The sequence below is a fragment of the Acomys russatus genome, chromosome 21, assembly GCF_903995435.1.
Source record: "Acomys russatus chromosome 21, mAcoRus1.1, whole genome shotgun sequence".
NCBI classification, from domain to species: Eukaryota; Metazoa; Chordata; class Mammalia; order Rodentia; family Muridae; genus Acomys; species Acomys russatus.
The window spans coordinates 43430781-43448628 of record NC_067157.1 but is presented as its reverse complement, the minus strand read 5'-3'; the positions used below and the strand labels follow the sequence as shown (position 1 = coordinate 43448628).

Below are 17848 nucleotides of genomic sequence, written 5' to 3'. Positions count from 1 at the left end.
ACACGGGGGCTTCTTTGGTTGGTTTTGGTGTTTTGTTTTGGTTTTTTTCTTTTCTTTTCTTTTCTTTTTTTTTTTTGAGTCAGAGTCTCTTTCTATAGTTTAGGTTGTTCTGGAACTCTAGATGTAGTTCAGGCTGGCTTTGAACTCATGATCATCCTCTTGCATCCATCTTCTAAGAGATGGGATTACAAATATGATTTGTAATTCCCTGGGATCCCCACCTGTACTCAACTAACATCTTTCTCTTGTTCTGATTTGATTTCAATGGTTTCAAGGACAGTGTCTATAAAAGACAACACAGATTTCATCATGAGTGTGTGCAGTTCCAACAGTGTGCGTGTGCATGTGTGCACATGTGTCTGCATCCATAGGGAAGCCAGAAGACCACCTTGGCTGTTGTCTTTCAGTTGTCATCCACCTTAGTTTTTGAGGTAGGGTCTTTCCTTGGCCTGAGACCCACTGAGGAGGCTAGGCTGGCTAGTCAGTGAAATGCAGTTTTTGCTTAGCATTGGGATTCTAAGCACACACTGTCATGCTGGGCTGTTTTTGCCTGGCTTGTGCTTAGGCCTTCATGCCTGCAAAGAAAGCATTTTACCAACTGAGCTAGCATTCCAGTCTTGCATTTCTCATTTCTCCTTCTCTCTCCTCCTACATGGCTGTGTATGTGTGACATGTGTGCATGTATATTTGCATGTGTGTGTGTGATGTATACACATATATTTGCACACATATGAGCATACTTGGAGGTCTGAGGCTGATGTGAGGAGTCTTCCTTTGATAATTTTCCCCTTCACTGATCTAGGCAGGGTCTCCCAGTTGAACCAAAAGCTCACTAATACTGCTATTTAAGCAAACTGGCTTGCTTCTGGGATCCCCTGTTTCTGCCTCCTGAGCACTGGAATACACAACATGTCTATAAGATATGCTGCCATGATACTGAACTCTTATGTAGGCTCTGGGGACTGGAACTCTGGTCTTCACACTTGCATGACAAACACCTAACCCAGGTCCATTTCCCATTTTTAAACTAGGGCTTGTTAATTGTTGTCATTTCTGTTTTTCCTCCTATTTCCTTTCCTAGAAATCCTTGTTGTTGTTAGAGTCAGAGTCTGGCTGTGTAGCAGCAGTCTGGTTTCAAACCTGCGATTCTCCTGCCTCAGTCTTTCAACTGCTGGGATCACAGGCATGTACTAGCACTAACCACACTTGGCTCAGAAATTCTGGTCGAGTTTCTCATTCTGGGATTCTGCAGCTTGAGGTGCCAGCTGTTCTGTCACTGCACAGAACGTCCTTGTCTCTCTCCCTGCTGACCCTTAGTTAAGGCTTGCCTCTTTCATCTGTGCCAAGCCTCCCAGACTCCAGGGCATGCCCTAGTCTCCCAGGGAGGACTTTGGTGAAGCAGGTAAGAAATAATGCAGAGGAAGGGCTCAGCCACAGTTCCTGGCTGTGTTTATGGCATGCAGGTCCTGCAGTCACCACAGTTTAGCCCCACTAATGTGTAGGGCTACAGCGATGCCCTACTTACTGAGAAAGACACTGGGAAATACAGCCATGTTACCTGCCCTACATGTAAACAGTTTTGGGTCCAGGCCGGTGGTTCTGAGTGTTCACACGCTGCATAAGCAGGGCAAACATTACCTGGCAACGTGGCACTGATGTGTATTTTGCAGCTCACATAGACCACTGAATCAGAAATGCGGGGATTGGTGGTTAGTGGTGGGTCTGGCAATTGGATTTTAATCAGCTGTTAGAGGATTGAGCTGCAAGTTTGCTTTGAGAGTCCTTATGTGATCAGTTGGTCTCATCCTTATGAGCCAATTTGTTTCTATTTGCCTATAATTCTCTTATACTTCAGTTTCTAAAACTAAAGCATAAATTCTACATATCATTGCAGTCATTAATGTAAGGCTTGTAAGGATCCAATTAGACAATACTTATGAAAACTCTATGCCTGCTATACATACTAGTTATCATTATTAATCTTGCACGTATCTTTAATGTGCTTGTATATGTGAATGCCTACTTGTGTGTGCTCATGTATGCATGCAGCTATGCGTGGAGGTGAGAGGAGTTCCTCAGGGATTGGTCCTCACCTGGCACCTTGTTTGAGATGGTGTCCCATTTTGTTGTCAGCCTGACTGGCTTGGGACTTTCTTGGGATTCTCCAGCCTTACAATTCAATATAGGGGCTCTGAGATTACAGATGGTGGTTTCTTGGGATGTAACCTTGAGTCTTCACACTTGTGTGGTAAGCATTTTACCCTTGGAACCATCTCCCTAAGCCCCATTTTAGTTATTGGCAATTTGTCACCATTAATACTAATATGCCAGTGACATTCAAAGCCAAATAAACATTTTAAATATGATCACTCTCTACTGCCAACTCACGGAGTCAAACACCCCTGCAGCATTATTGGCTTTTGGCTATAACTCATATATTTCCACAGCAGATGGAAATATAGAACTTATATTGAAAATGACAGTGGAAATGCTAGGACCAGGGCATCCTCACCACTGCACAGGAAGTGATCTTGTTATATCAGTCAAAGGCTCCAAAGGCTTGGGAAGAAGAAAGGGAGGCTCCCCAAAAGGAAAAGCAGCACCCACAGGGGTACAGATGCTCAAGGAAGACCAGGGTAGAGGGAGGGAGAGAGAAGAGAGGCGAGAGAAAAGCAACACAAACATTAAAACAAAAACTCGAGCCACAGAAACTCCATCTTCCATTATCAGTGCAAGGCTGGGCTGAATATTACTACACAAAAGTAGAAAGGCCAGCATATGTGAGTTCTGTGTTAAAAGTCACTAAGTGTAAAACCTGTGACTTCCACTAAAGTTGCTACTGAAGTAGAGCCAAGAGACTGCCCTCTGTGTTATTAGAGCATTACCAATCACCCTGCCCTGGCACACGCGTGGGTTTCTTGCAAGGACTTCAGCAGGTGTCTTCTGAATAGCAGCCAGAATCACACTGGACAGGAACACAGCAGAGGTCACATCAATAATGCTATGCAGGATGATGGCAGCCCCCTCCTGCTGGCCCCAGGAGCTGGCAGAGATCACACTGCCACTCTGAGCTTCCAGCCAAAAGCAATGTCACTTTAACATATTCAAGGCACAGACCAACTGAATCAACAGCGCAAGGCAGAGATCCAAAGAGATAAAGCAAGGCCGGGAGATGGAAGGGGAGAAGGAAAAAAAATACACACATATTCTGTATCGGGAAATTTTAGACTAGAAAATGGGGACATTTCTAATACAAACGCTTGAACCACAACCGTCACATTCCCAAGGCCACTCTTTTGGTAAACAAATGATAGTTAAGGGGAGGAAGAAATCATGGAGCGTGTTCTTTGTTGGCATTGTGAAAGTAGTGAAGGCAGTAATATAAGAGAAAGTGCCAGCAAGGGTCACAGGTGAGAAACATTACTGTTCCGGGTGCCCGCCCCCCATGACTTCTGCTTCCAATGCATTGGCTCCTTTTATTCTTGATTAATAAGCATTTTCCAACAAGTGCTATTTGTCTTCCTCCATTTCCAAAATCTTTCCGAAGTTTGGATTCAAAGAACAGCTATAGTACCCTCCAAAGAAGAATCAAGGACTTACAACAGGCTGGGTATAGCTAACCAGTGTCATCTCAGAAGCTGAGGCTGAGGCTGGGGGATTGTTGTGAATTTCAGGCTGATCAGGACAATAGAGTGAGAACCTGCCTCAAACATACTCTAAAACAAACAAACAAACAAACAAACAAACAAGGCACTAAAGTGGTAGCTCAGACTGTAGAGTGCTCACCTAGGATACAGGAATGAACATGTCTGTAATCCCAACATTTAGGAGGAGGGAGGCAGGCAGATCAGAAGTTTAAGGTCATCCCAAGGTTCATACAAGTTCAAGACCAGACTGGGATACATAAGCCTCTGTCTCAAAACCACCACCACCACTACCACTATCACCACCACCACCACCACTACCACCATCACCACCATGATCATTACAACCACCACCACCACTACCACCACCACCACCATGATCATTACAACCGCCACCACCACCACTACCACCACCACCACCACCATGATCATTACAACCACCACCATCACCACCACCACCACCATCACCACCACCACCATCACCACCATCACCACCACCACCACCACTGCTGCAGCAGCAAACAACAACAACAATAATAATAATAACAGCCAAACCTTGTCTGGTAAGATTGTCCAGTAGATCAGTGTTGCTAAGGAGAACCTCAGTTCAATTTCAGAGCCCCACACTGGGGAAGGGCATGATCAACTCCTTTAACCGCCACACATGAACCTTGGCACATGTACACACACACACACACACACACACACACACACACACACACACACACATATAATAATAATTTAGTAGTAATAACAATAAATCCAAAACTAATCAACCAACCAAAAATTCATAGGAAGCTTAGTCCCAATTCCAGTACTGCTCTTGACCTGTCAGCAGTTTGCTTTTCCACAAACTAGAAGATTGCCTAGATCAGGAGTCACAGCCCCAACAGTGCTCACACATGCAGCAAGGAGGAACATGCTTACTTCACCTCTAGAGGGAAGCTATCCTCAGCCCAGACTGTCTTCTTATCTCCCTTTCTCCCTTTCTCCCTCCCTCCCTCTCTTCTTTCCTTCCTTCCTTCCTTCCTTCCTTCCTTCCTTCCTTCCTTCCTTCCTTCCTTCCTTCCTTCCTTTAGATAGTGTCATTTGTAGCTCAGGCTTGCCTCAAACTTACCATGTAACTGAGGCTAGCCTTGACTCTCAGTACTGGGACTGGTTACAGGCATATGTCAGTATAGGTGGCTCTTATCGTCTGATTGCTTGCAAGGAATTTCTTTCCTCTGGATTGTTACTTGAACTCTTCTGGATTTCATGGGTGGCTAAAACTGTTTACAAAACAATGACTATAGAAACATACATCCCAGGACGTGGAGGCAGAGGCTAGCCTGGTCTACTTAGTGTGTTCCAGGGCAACAAAACAAAAACAGAACCCCCCCCCCCCGCCACAACACTGACAAAACACAGTACAAGTCAGATGGAACACTCCTGAGGTCCTTTGCAGTTTTTGTCTTTTATGATTCAAGATTGCCAACTTGTCACAGCACTGTCTTGCAAGCACACAACCTCTGGAGTCTCTTCCTTTGGGGACCCAAGTGATAACTTCCTTCCTCTTTCCAATCATCAAGGGAGAACTGTGTGCAACCCTTTTCCTGTAGCCAAGAGCTAGCCCCTGTTAGTACAGCTAAGTAGAATACCTATGGGAAAATCACTTGTGCAGAACTGAAGTTTCTGCTTAGGACTAACTACCAGAGAGCAGAGAGGTCAGCATGGATGAACTGGAAGAGAGAGAATCTAGCTATAGGCTGAGATAGGGCAGGAGATGGAAGAACCATGTTCCTTGTCCACTAGGGAAAGATTAAGAAGCAAGAACCAGAGAAATGGACCACAGAATCTTCAGACCAGCTGGAAAGGAAGAGAGTTTTGAGGGAGAAAATTTCAGGTGGCAGGAAGTGTCACCTATAAGATAAATTATGGCTATAGTCTAAGGGTGCTGATTCATGGAGAATTTTCTAGAAAGGTCTGTGGTTAGCTCAAGGATCAGTGAAGAAAGTTGTAAAAATATATGCTGGCCTTTAGGCATGGATGTAAGGAGAAGAAGGCTTCTATCTTAAAAACTGCTAGAGGGTTACATCGACAAGATATGCATATTTTGCTAACTGACGTATGTGTATCCTATAGGATTCCACCAGTCAACTTGTGTTTCATATTGCTTAGAAGTAAGCTCTAGACCAGGATAGGTTCAGTAACACGAGCTTCCAGGCTATCTACCTTGGCCGACTGACTTCATTTAAACACTGCTCCCTTCATGCCATTCTATTGTCCGGACAACTCTCACAGCTCCCATTTCCTACAAAGTCAAAACTCCCTCCTTGGCCTTCAGGCATGTCTAAGGTCGGCTCAGCTTTATCTTTTTCCATTTCCTCACACCCATTTCCTGTCTGATCACACAGCAGTGTCCTGTGATCAGGAACATTTATATAAATGCCATCCCTGCACTCCTGTATCTCTCCCCCATCCCTATCACAACTTATCCCTTACTCTCTGCCAATTATTTTTTCTTGCAGCCTTCTGTGATTCTTGTAGGTCCCACTGACTCCTTTGACATCAGTGTCACTATTTTATTTCAGTTTTATTGCGTCCCTTCTGCCACTCAATTATATGAGTTTGCTCTCTAATTGTTTCGTGCATGTATATCTCTTCTCTCAATTATATTTTGACCTTCAAAAATCCCTCTTCTTTTGTGTTCTCTGTGGAAAAAGCAGATTCAAACCAGTGGTAGAAATGGAAGGGTTTCAGGGTTGAGTAAAGAAAGATGGCTTGTAGATTCCAGGTAAAGATAGTCACACAGTACTATGTAAGCAGTTACTATTTTCCAAAACACATGTGCAAAGATGTCACTCCCACTCTGCTACATGCTCATTGCTGGTCATGCTTGCTGAGGCTGCTGCTACTTATGAGCTACTGAACTACTACTGCAAACTCATGTGCAGGGCGGAGATCTGGTCTACCAGCTGTCCTTGGTGACTTGAAGTTGTACTTGGAGACAAACACTTGGGTGTGAACTCTCAGGAACCACTATTATCTTTTTGGAGATGATCATTTTCTAGTCATGTCCAGCATGGAGCTGATTTTTTTCTAAGTTACAGAAGTATTCTTCAGAGGTAAGGACGTGCAAAATCTAGGCCAAGAAACAGCAAAAAGGGTCCCAGTGTTAAGGGTGGCTGAAACGAACAAAACTGTGATGGATGGCAGAGAAAACTGCAAAGTAGGGTCTGGTGGCCAACATTCTGTATGAACTGGCCAGCTCTGTGGCAGAGGCTTCTGTTGCTCCTTCCCCAACCTGCTTTCCAAAAGAGAGTGTCAAACCTCTTATTAAAATTTTGTGCCTCACCCTCTATCTATATGGTGAAGATAACAACCTGCTGACCACAAGAGAGGTGGGGTGCATTAATTATAGCAGAAAGACACCGGGAGAATATAGCAGGCTGTTCAAAATCCCTTTCTGTGGATTCGCAGGCTCATGAGGAGCCATTGGTTTATAATGGATTTCAGTCCTTCACTCCCTGGGCAGATTCTGTGCCCAGGAGTTTGGGTTGGCAAGTGCTCCAACCATTGTCTGGCCTGGAGGAGCATCTGCCAACTGCCTGGAGCTCTATGGGCTGCTGTTGTGGCTCTTTCCCAGGGGAGTCACCACTTATCCTCTGAGGACCTGGTATCAAATTGTAGTGGCAGAGGTGGATCCAGGGGCAGAAGCAAGTTTGTGGAAGAAAGAATCTTCAAAATAGTACTTCTTATATCAAGAGAACAACAGGCTGGTCTGTTCTGCATGGTAGAGATTTCCTTCGTAATTGGCATAGTTTACTAGCTTTTTGGAGGGTTGGGGTCTTGGTGTTGAGTGGGAAGGACCAGTACAAGGCTCTTGGTCCTTTGTGCATTCCCTGAATTTGAGCATGGGTCAGGATTACAAACTGTTGGAAGACTCAGAGCTGAACGCAGCCTGTTACTGCCTCAAATCCCATCTCCTTTCCAGATGCAAGAGAAAATCCTTGCTAGTTTTTATAGTCTGTAAAGGTGAACTTAATAAAAGTGACAACATGAAAAACAAATCAATGGATTATAAGGACACAGACACGGATTTCAGGTGTGCTTGGTAGGTAAACGAGTGGATGAGTGTTGGCTAAACAATGGCAGATGATTGTATTGTGCTAGGCTGCGGTGGCAGTTTCTGTTTATTCAGACATACAAACAATGAGATTATGAAATGATCAGGAAAATGGATGGAAGCAGAGTAGACTTAGTGAGGAAATCTAGGCTTAGGAAGTCAAACGCCTCGGGTCCTCTTTCTATCATGACCTTAGCTTCTGCGTTTTCATCGGTATGTATCTATATGGTAATGAGTGTGGGAAGAATTCAGGAGACTAGAAGGGGATCCACGTGTGGGAAAGAGAGACTTTAAAAGAGAAAGGCAGTGGGGCAGGAGAACACACACAGTGGCAAGGAGAGGACTGGGGCCAGAATGGTACATGCAGGAGGAGGGAAAGGGAGCTGGGAGCGAGCAGGGTGGATGAGTGGGAACTGTATTGTGAAAATGCCATAAGGAAACACAGTACATTGTATACAGATAAGCAAATCTGTTTTTCGAAATTTGAATGCTGATTTAAAAGTTGTGTCTCTTAACCTAGAAACTTAAATGAGAAGAGAAGATGAAAATCTATGCCATGAGACAGAGGGAGAAAATGACTAAAGACTGGCCAATGCGGGCAGGGTGTGATCTGGGGTCTTTTAACTTACACCCTTAGGAAGTAAGTTATTTTCTATGTTCCTCCAAAAGTATTAGGCAATCTGGCTTCCCAGATTAGGTGCAGCATTAAAATATAAGACACTAGAGACAGTGAAGAGCATTTAATGAGCATGGTTAGGCTACATCTGAAATCAATGTTTTACATTGCTCTGGGAGTCAACTTCCTGTCACAAAAGAAGGTAGCACAGGCCATTTTGATAGACAGGTCACCTTGTTGACACCAACAGATAATGCATTATGCCAATCTAAGTGTCATTTACGTTAGCCCTTCCCCTTCCTCTGAAGTCTGAATTCATACTATGAAGTCAAAGGGAAGATGAAAATCTATCCTATGAGACAGTGAGATAAAACGGCGAAAGAAGACTGGCCAGTATGGGCAGGGTGTGATCTGGGATTCTGTAGCTCACTATAAGTTGCTTGGGTAGGAGGACTTAAGTGTGTTCAACTGTCAAACGGGATGACCAACAGAGCCCCTAAGGTCTAGACATTCTGTGAACTCTGCCAGCTCATCTGAACCAAACACACAGCTCTTTAGTAACAGGAAGGGTGAGGGGCATGTCTGAATTTGCCCAATACAAAATCGTGACAGTTAGTCCCAGATGTTAGTATGCACCTTCCTCATACGCCTCTGTCACACACAGGTACATCTGTGTGTACACACCTGCACACGTGGAGAGAGATAAAATGGTTTAAAGACACCCCCTTCCCCTACAAAACCATAATCGGACAGTCCTAAGAACACCTTATTTGGAACACAAGACTCCAGCTCCTCCCCAGTGAGCCTGTCCATCAGCAAGCCTCCTGGCTGCCGAGGGCACACTATCTTGCATGCCAGCAGGCTGTTGAGTCTGGTTCATCAATAACACAGGGGGAAAAAATCTACACCAAACATTTCATTCAAAGCCATTTATCACTAACAGCATTTGGTATCTAGAAGGCATGTTTCACTTAAAACTAATGAGCAAGACCACAATCCTTTGATTATAAATTCCCCTTTCATCTTCACTTTATAAGAAGCCACAAGGAAAATGCCCAGCAGGATGTCCTTGATATTAAATATTTCTTCCCACTCACCATTAGCTTGCTCCAAAACTCAGCTTCCCTTGCAAACGGCTCCATCTTGGAGGGGTAAATTTCTCCTTCTGCTTTGACAAGTGTGTCCCTTGGATGGCTCAAGTGAGTGAGCATAGGAGAGGAAACATTTCAGCCTGGCTACTTTCATAATATTGACGGTTGCGTTCTCTCATAGCTGGCAGTCTTGGGAGAAATGGAATTTACATATGTTGGGGTGAGATGGGCGTGGACTTTCCCACAGTTATGATTCAAAATGGAGATATGTCCCAGTCAAGGAAATAATAATACAAGTCCAGAGAGAAAAGTATGCCTCTGCTCACTGCCAATCATGATACGACAGCTCATAGTGCCATGTGCAAAGGGGCCCCGCCTCAGTCCCCATGCCAAGAATCTTGCAGTGGGTGGTGTAGGTGCCTTCTGGCATTCTGTCCATAGCAGACTCTAATAATTATCCACCTCACGGCTCGCTTTAAGGTGTGTGCAGTGTACAAAAAATGTACATCTGGAATGCAAACAAGAGTAAAGCATTCAGCATTCTTGTGGGGCGATATTAACCAAAGTTGGCGACCAAAGGATCCATTCTCTACCCTACCATGTTAGAACAGCTAAAATACAACGTCAACCAGTCACCTAAGCACGGAGGGACTTAGAATAGTCTCATTTCTCCTGACAAAAGATGGGAGAAGATAAAACTTCCTCAGAACATCCTAGAGAATTCCATCTGTGGTGATCGTCGCAGATAGACACATCCTCCTTGTCACTTGAACCTACGGCTCTAAGGATTGCTAAGACGACACGTGTTTATGGTCTGCTGCGATGGCTCAGCAGGGACAAGAGCTCACTGCCAAGCCTGATGATCTTAGTTTGACTTCCAGGACCCACACAGGGGCAGCGGAGATTGTCTCCTGACCTCCACACATCTGACTCGGCACTTACATGTGCACACACATATATACCACGCACACTAAATAGAGTGTACTTAAAAAAAAAAGAGAGATAGATTTTTTAAAAAAGAATTTAAATCGTTTTAAAATTAGTATACTCAGTAATAGGTTTCATTGTTGCTTTTTTCACGCATAATTTGCTTTTGTGTGAAAGCAAATCTTTCTATGTAGCTTCTCATTTCTCCCATCTTTTCATCACACCCTTACCAACCCCTTGTCCTCTCTCTGCTCTCTTGTCATAGAAATCCAAAACTCCCTCCCCACCACTCATGCCGGCAGAAGAAAAAGGGGAAGTAGAGGCCACACAAAGCCTGACAGGGGAGACGTGGGGGAATCTGCCATCATTTCTTTCTGTAGTCGTGCAGTCGTTCTGTGACCAGTAAACGTCTCATGGATACTTGGCATCTATAAGAAGTGAAAAGTCAAGGTGAAGAGCCAAGACCATATGCAGGGACCGTTCCTCCTCAAATGTGTTCCCTGAATGGTTGACATCACATTCCCTTGGGCTGGCTTCTGATTACTCAGACTTCCCTGTGCGCTAGCCCTTTACAATAAAACCTAACTGTGATTGAAGGCTGAGGTGTGCCATCAAAGCCTACTGTGGAGAGCCAGAAGCTACCACCACTGCGGCAACACCCTGAGACCAGTTAGATGAGTTTCCCACGTTAGTGTGGGCAGGGATAATCCCCCCGCCCCTGAAAACCACTCAGTCTAAAGACATTTCATACGGAACAGCAGTTATTTATAGCTGGTACATTTTATTCCTTTTCTGGTCCCCCAAATGGTTGCCATATTAAGTGCTTAGATTTAGAAAGTGAAGACATGGCATTCATGTTAACAGTTCTGAGGACACACACACACACACACACACACACACACACACACACACACACACACACACACACACAAACTCATGGAGAGGGGGGTGCAGTAACTTTTCAATGAGAAAAGGTGATTTTTCTGGAAGGATGCCTAAAAGTCCTCCTGTACACTTCTGCCCTGGTAGCTTGAAGAAGGCTCTAATTAGCCTAACTCCTCCTTGAACCTCTGAGCCCTCGGAACCTGTTGTGCAGGTCCGGCCACATAATGAGTCCACCTCTGTGCTGGTGTGCAGCTGGTATGTCACTGTGTAACTGTGCAACTCCACTAGAGTACATTAAACAACTATCTAGGCCTTTCAGGGGTGTTTCTTCTTTGCCACTGGTGTAATTCAGGGTTCTATTTATGTCAATATACACTTCATTGAGTATGGCGATGCACACTTCTATGAAGGCGTGCTTTTTAAAATCTGAATAAACCCACTCTTCTAAAGTGTATACAAAACCCTGAGATAGACATGCATATACTTGATGGAAAAATACCTGGGCACTTAAAGGAATCCCTGGGCCTATCCAGTTGTCAGCATTCACAACCTTTGCAAATCTACCTGTCAACTGGAAGTTTTACAAGCTGAGGTTTTATAGACCATGCTCTAGTAAGTTGAAGGATCCAAGCTAAACCTACCTGGCCTCTGACTGATTCATCCGAGGCCCCTGGAACACAAAAGTGACTCTACAGGAAAATTTGAGACTTCTTCCAAGAGAGCAATTTTGAAGCCTTTGTTGATTAGCAGTGACATTTACTCAGTTCCAAACCATTTGCGAGAAAATGAGCATACAGAGTTGATTTATATTTTCCAAGAAATTAAACTGATTTTAAGGGCTGGGAATGTAGCTCAGTCACAGAGTGAGCAGCATGCACAAACAAGCCCTGGGTTTAATCCCCAGGATGGCATAGACTGGGCATGGTGGTACATGCCTGTAATTCCAGGGCAACTAGAAGGTGGAAGCCACAGGATCAAAAGTTCAAAGTGATCCCTGCTTACATATGTACTGTACAGACTGTCCATTACCCAGAGTCCTCTGGGTCATTGACAGGATACTTAGAAAATTAAAACTAAAAGTGAGCCCTGCCATGACAATTTGAGGTCTGATAGAAGACGTTTCTCATCCTTGTCTCAGAGATTGACATTAGAACAGACAAGACACACAGAAAATGTGTTTGGAAAGGCTCTTACGTGCTGAGAAGGGGCGGGAGACTCCGTGTCCTTCAGAAGGAGACACAACGAACACCCTAGGTATGAGTGGATGGTAAAGTGAAAGTTAAACTCTGTTTGTGTTGAGCTCTTGTGCCATAGCTAGTGTAAGGACAAGACAGAAACTCAACTAGCATGAAAACTTGGTCTTTTTTCTTGTCTCTGTCTATAGGAGCTGGTGAGCGAGGCCCGGAAAAGGAAATGGAGAGAAAGCCCACCACTATGGGGCATCAGAGAGAGCATGGGCAGAGGTCTGAAGGGCAGGGAAAGACAAAATCTTGGCCTGAGCCATTTGTATTGGGAACTGAAGGGGAAGGAGGAAGTCCTCTTCAGAGCACTATTTATGTGCTTCCTCTATGGCCTCAAGATTGATTTTGGACCTAGTGAGCCTGAAGTGGTGTGTGGATCTTTCTCTGGACACACATCCGGACAGCAGGTCTAATTTAGAGTGCATTTAAGGTGACGAGAGAGAGAGAGAGAGAGAGAGAGAGAGAGAGAGAGAGAGAGAGAGAGAGAGAGAGAGAGAGAGAGAGGGAGAGAGAGAGAGAGAGAGAGAGAGAGAGAGAGAGAGAGAGAGAGAGAGAGAGAGAGAGAGAGAGAGAGCGCAGCTAGCCTGGGAACAAGTGATTGAGGCAGTTCCCTGGATTTTTTTTTTTTTTTAGCAAGATGGGGTAAGTGGGAAAGTTCTGAACTAAAATGCACTAAGCACAGGCCTCGTTCTTGCACTTTGTGGGCATTGGCCTGTCATCATCAGAAGCTGTGAGGTGGATCCCGATTTTCACTGGAGAGGGAAATGAAGGCTGGAGGGACCCCCAGACTCCCCATATTCACCCAGCTGGATGCAGTTGTAAAACCCCCATTAGTGGAGATGGAGGTGATGAGAGGGAGGACCATACGTTCCCATGTGTAAGATGTTTGCACATATATTTCATTTACCTGCCACACGGTCAAGGAAGAGCTTGCTTCAACCCATTTTTTTTTTCTTTTTTTCACTTGTATTTAGTTAGTCTCTCCTCTTGTCTCCCTCTCCCCTGCCCCTCTCCCTCTCCCTCTGCTCCCCCCCCCTCCCCGTAGGTCAGAGGACAACTTGCAAGAGTTGATTCTCATTCAGTACGAGCGCGGCCACTAAGACATTAAATAAACTATGATTGAAACCCATGCTGATTTGCTTCAAAGTCCACATCATCCCAGCATCCAGCACTCTGTTCACACTGAGCTACTGACAGCCATGTTCGAGTAGAGGTTAGAGCCTTAACAGAGAACGTCTGAGAAGGCATTATATCCCACTTGGGGAAAGTTGTTAGAAACACTGCGAGACCTGGTAGCAGCCAGTCTGAAGGCTGAGAGTCTAGTGGATTTATTTATCTAAGTCTAGAAACTGGCAAGGTGAAGGTAAGTGGTGGTTGGCTAAAACTGAAGGTTGCAGAAGGACAGTTTCCTGATACTGTCTATTATTTCTGTTATTACAATCATTATAATTTTTGGTTTTTTGAGACAGGGTTTCTCTGTGCGTAGCCCTGGCTGTCCTGGACTTACTTTGTAGACCAGGCTGGCCTCGAACTCAGAGATCTGCCTGCCTCTGCCTCCCTGAGTGCGAGGACTACAGGCATGCGCCACCATACCTGGCTTTATTTCTGTACTTATTATTGTTATTATCATTATTGGAAACAGATTAGAGTTTATATAAGGAATTAAAATTTGGCTGAATGTTTGAAACTGAAGGACACAGATTATCTTCAACAATTTTTAGAGTTGATTGATATTTTGATTATATAATTGTAAATTCTAAGAAATTCTGCTTCATATAAATACATAATACAAAAATCATAGAAATATGTTTAGGGCATTTCAGAAATTTATGAAAATTCTATCTTAATCCCAGGCTAAGCTTAATTGGACAATTTTTAAATAAATATATATATTTTTATTAATCCTTTGAGCGTTTCATAGAGTGTAATTTGTTTATACTCACTTCCTACTCTCAGACCTACCTCCCATCTCCCCATCTCCTTCTAACTTTGTGTCCCCTCATTTTTTTTTAATAACCCAGCTAGTCCAATGGTCAATCTACCATGGTCCACACCCTTAAATAAAACTGACTTTCCCAGAAGCTATCAGTTCTCAATAGGGCTGGGAGCTAATGATTCTTTCCCTGCTCCATGTTATAATGTAGACTGGCTCCATCTCTCTCAGGTTTTATACAGGCAACCACGGCTTTGTGAGTTCACTAATGAAGTGGTCATGGCTAAAGGACAGTTTTGCTCCTGTACTTCTCAATCTCTGGCTCTTAGAATCTTTCTCATCCCTCTTCTGCAATGCTCTCTGAGCTTTGGTGGTGGGGATGGGGTGGATGACATAGATGCACCATGTGTGCCTGAACACTCCACTGACTTTGATCAACCATGAGTTTCTGCATTAGCCCCTATCCACTGTCTTTGTTGAGGTCTGAGCGCTGCACTAATCTATAAGGACAGAAATATTTAGAAGGCAGTTGGATACTGTGCCATTTGGGATAGTAGTTTTAGTAGGGTTGCTGCTGAGGCCTGTGAGCTCCCTAGTTATGGATCTCTTGTGTAGATTTTGCAATAGCAGACATGTGTCTTCTCCTGTGAAGTGGCCTTAAATCCAATCAGAAAGTGTTGGGTTACCACATATGTTTGTGTTACCCCTACACGCATGGGCATTTCTTACTGTAATTTACAGAGCTCACAGCAGGGCAAGACACTCTCTCTTATTTCCCCAACAGCATCCTATACCTTCTGGGTCTATAAACTAACTAGCCATTGAGGAGGAAACTTCCTGGCTAGTTACTAAATTGATTTCTTTATGTCCTGTGACCAAAGGGTGTGGTGTCTTCAGAATTTTTTTTTTTTGGTGTGTATTATATGTGTGAGCCTATTCATGTAAGTAGTGCTCATGGGTCCATGCATAGTGCATGTGTGAGTCCGAGGAAAACATAGATGTAGGTCCGCCTTGAGTTCTACATTGTTTAAGGGAGGGTCCCTCTTTTTGTTGTTGACCAGTGCATAATATGTCTGTCTCCTCTCTCACTGAAACAGCCCTTTGGTTACAGATACATGTTATTGGACTTGGCTATGTGTGGGTTTGGGTGGGGATCCAACCTTAGTTCCCCATGATGCATAGGAAGCACTTTACCCCCATAGCCATCTCCCTAGAGAAAATGCATATTAAACTTTTCTCTCTGAATTACACTTTTACAGTTTGAAAATGTAAATGTTAGTGACAGTTTTATTGAAAATTAAAAAAAAGGATAGTTGAGTGGAAGGAAAATGACTCAGCAGTCACATTTAAGTGGCTTAGAGTATCAGGGCTGTGGAGGTTTCTTGGTTTTATTTTTCCAGACACAATAGCAAATACACAATAAATCTCAGGAATGCTCCAACTCATATCTCCACTTGTCTGACAGATAAGGCCACCTGAGTGAGCTTCCTGAGCCAGCCTCCTGGTCCACACCTATTGCTATGGATTTACTAGGGCCACAGCAGATCTGTAGTCACCTTGCTTATCTCTTTGTGTTATCTTGTTCTCTTTCCTCGGCATCTCCCTTAAAGGAACAGTAGTTAAAAACCATCATTAAAGTGATCTCCCTTTTAAAAGCTTGTATCTGATGGTATGAAAATGTTCTGCAGTCAAATCCACCCATATAAAACATGAATAAAACTGTGGTATAAAAATGTGTTGTTGCAAGAGGGTCTACATTTCTTGGCAATGGTGGCTATGACTTGCTGTGAACAGTTACATAGAACCAGAATGAGAGTAATTCGGCTGTATTTATGTTGGCAAAATCCTCTCTCTGACACATATTGTAATGTTTCATTATAGCAACACCCAGCTTTGGTTAGGAGTGTGCAATTTCCATCCTCAGTATTCCAACAGGGATACCCACCCCAACTAATCCCCCTGCCTCTGTCTCCTGAGTGCTGAGATTAAAGGCATGGGCCACCACACTCGGCTCAATTATATTTTTTTTGTACATTAGAAACAACAACAACAACAGCAGCAAAGGTAAGTTTACTTTTCTGCATGGAGCCTAAACTACCTCTACATTGAACTTTCAGAGAACCAGTGCTTTGAGTAATCAGAATGGCTGACTAATTTATGATCTTCCCAGTAAAACCCAATAAAAAAACTGCAAAGACTTGATAGTATGCTTAGTGCCTAAGGACGTCAAAGGCTGTACTGTGGTTAAAGGAACAAAAGCACTCAATAAAAATGTTAGAAGTCCAGCGTAGACTGAGCCATTATTTTCTGGAATTGCGCGCATGCGCGCGCGCGCGCACGCACGCACGCACGCACGCACGCACGCACGCACGCACACACACACACACACACACACACACACACACACAGACTCAAAATTGAATTAGTTTTAAAGTAAAGAAGCCAAAAGCAAACAAAGAACCAAAAATATTCCCCCAAAACCACCACCACAACAAAAGCAGATGCGAAGACTGTCGAGTAATTTCAACTCTGCATGCGGGATTTTTGAAGGGCAGCGAATCAAACAGTGGGTAAGAATCTAGAAGTGGAAAAGAGATTATCTTCTTGCATCCTCTGTCTGTGCAAATTTTAAAACTGGTGCACACGCTTCCATGTAAAGGCCTCATGGACACCGTTACACGTGCCTTTTTACTAACAATTCAGGGTGAAGATTTCTCTTGTACCTGACAGTTCTTCAGGAAACAGTAGCGTGTGAAACCCACAGTTAGTCTTTCCATACCTGTAAATCTTGTGATTTCCTATCGGGTGGGCCAAGAAGGCAGGCTCTATGGCAACCCCTGGCTTCTAGTTGGTGCCTTTGCCTTCTATGGAGCTCATTCCAGCTGTTTCACCGTGGCATTGCAGCAGACCCCGACTCTTCCCATCGAACGCACTGGCTTGTAAAGATGCTGCTCTGGCAGAGGACCATTGTCTTTGGCCATCCACATGTTCTGAGACAAGCATCCTTTCCAGTTCACCAGTGTAGACAATGGACCGATGAACGCCATAGCCTGGTCTTGCGCGCTCTCTATTCCTGCTTGGGTGCGACTACATACATGTAGAGTCAGCCTGGTTTTAACAGCTTCAGGAGCATAGCTGTCACTCACTGCCCAAGGCAGACATATGTGTCTCGGGAATTTGGATGTTTGCGTCCAAAGGCACCAGCACAGGGCCATTTATAAGAAATGCAATTTCACAGAGATGGGAGAAAAGGGGCATGGTTGTAATTGATGAAGGGAGGTGAAAGCCTGCCTTCCTGTTCTCTCCTTGTCAACGTAAGTAGATGGAGACAGGATAAGTGCATTGAAGGGGTATTAGCTGCGGATTCATTTTCTCGACTTATAAAACCTCTCAAAATAACTTAGTA

At 44.1% G+C, this 17848-nt stretch overlaps 1 protein-coding gene across 1 annotated transcript in view; it reads right to left on the bottom strand.

Moving 5' to 3' along the window:
- Window positions 1-9707, bottom strand: part of Sash1 (SAM and SH3 domain containing 1) — a 350942-nt gene extending 341235 nt beyond the window's left edge. Inside the window, exon 1 of the mRNA XM_051164247.1 lies at window positions 9463-9707. Within this exon, the coding sequence (XP_051020204.1) occupies window positions 9463-9576 (114 nt within the window). The 5' untranslated portion in view covers window positions 9577-9707. The remainder of the gene's footprint in view (window positions 1-9462) is intronic.
- Between the last annotated feature and the right edge of the window lie 8141 nt (window positions 9708-17848).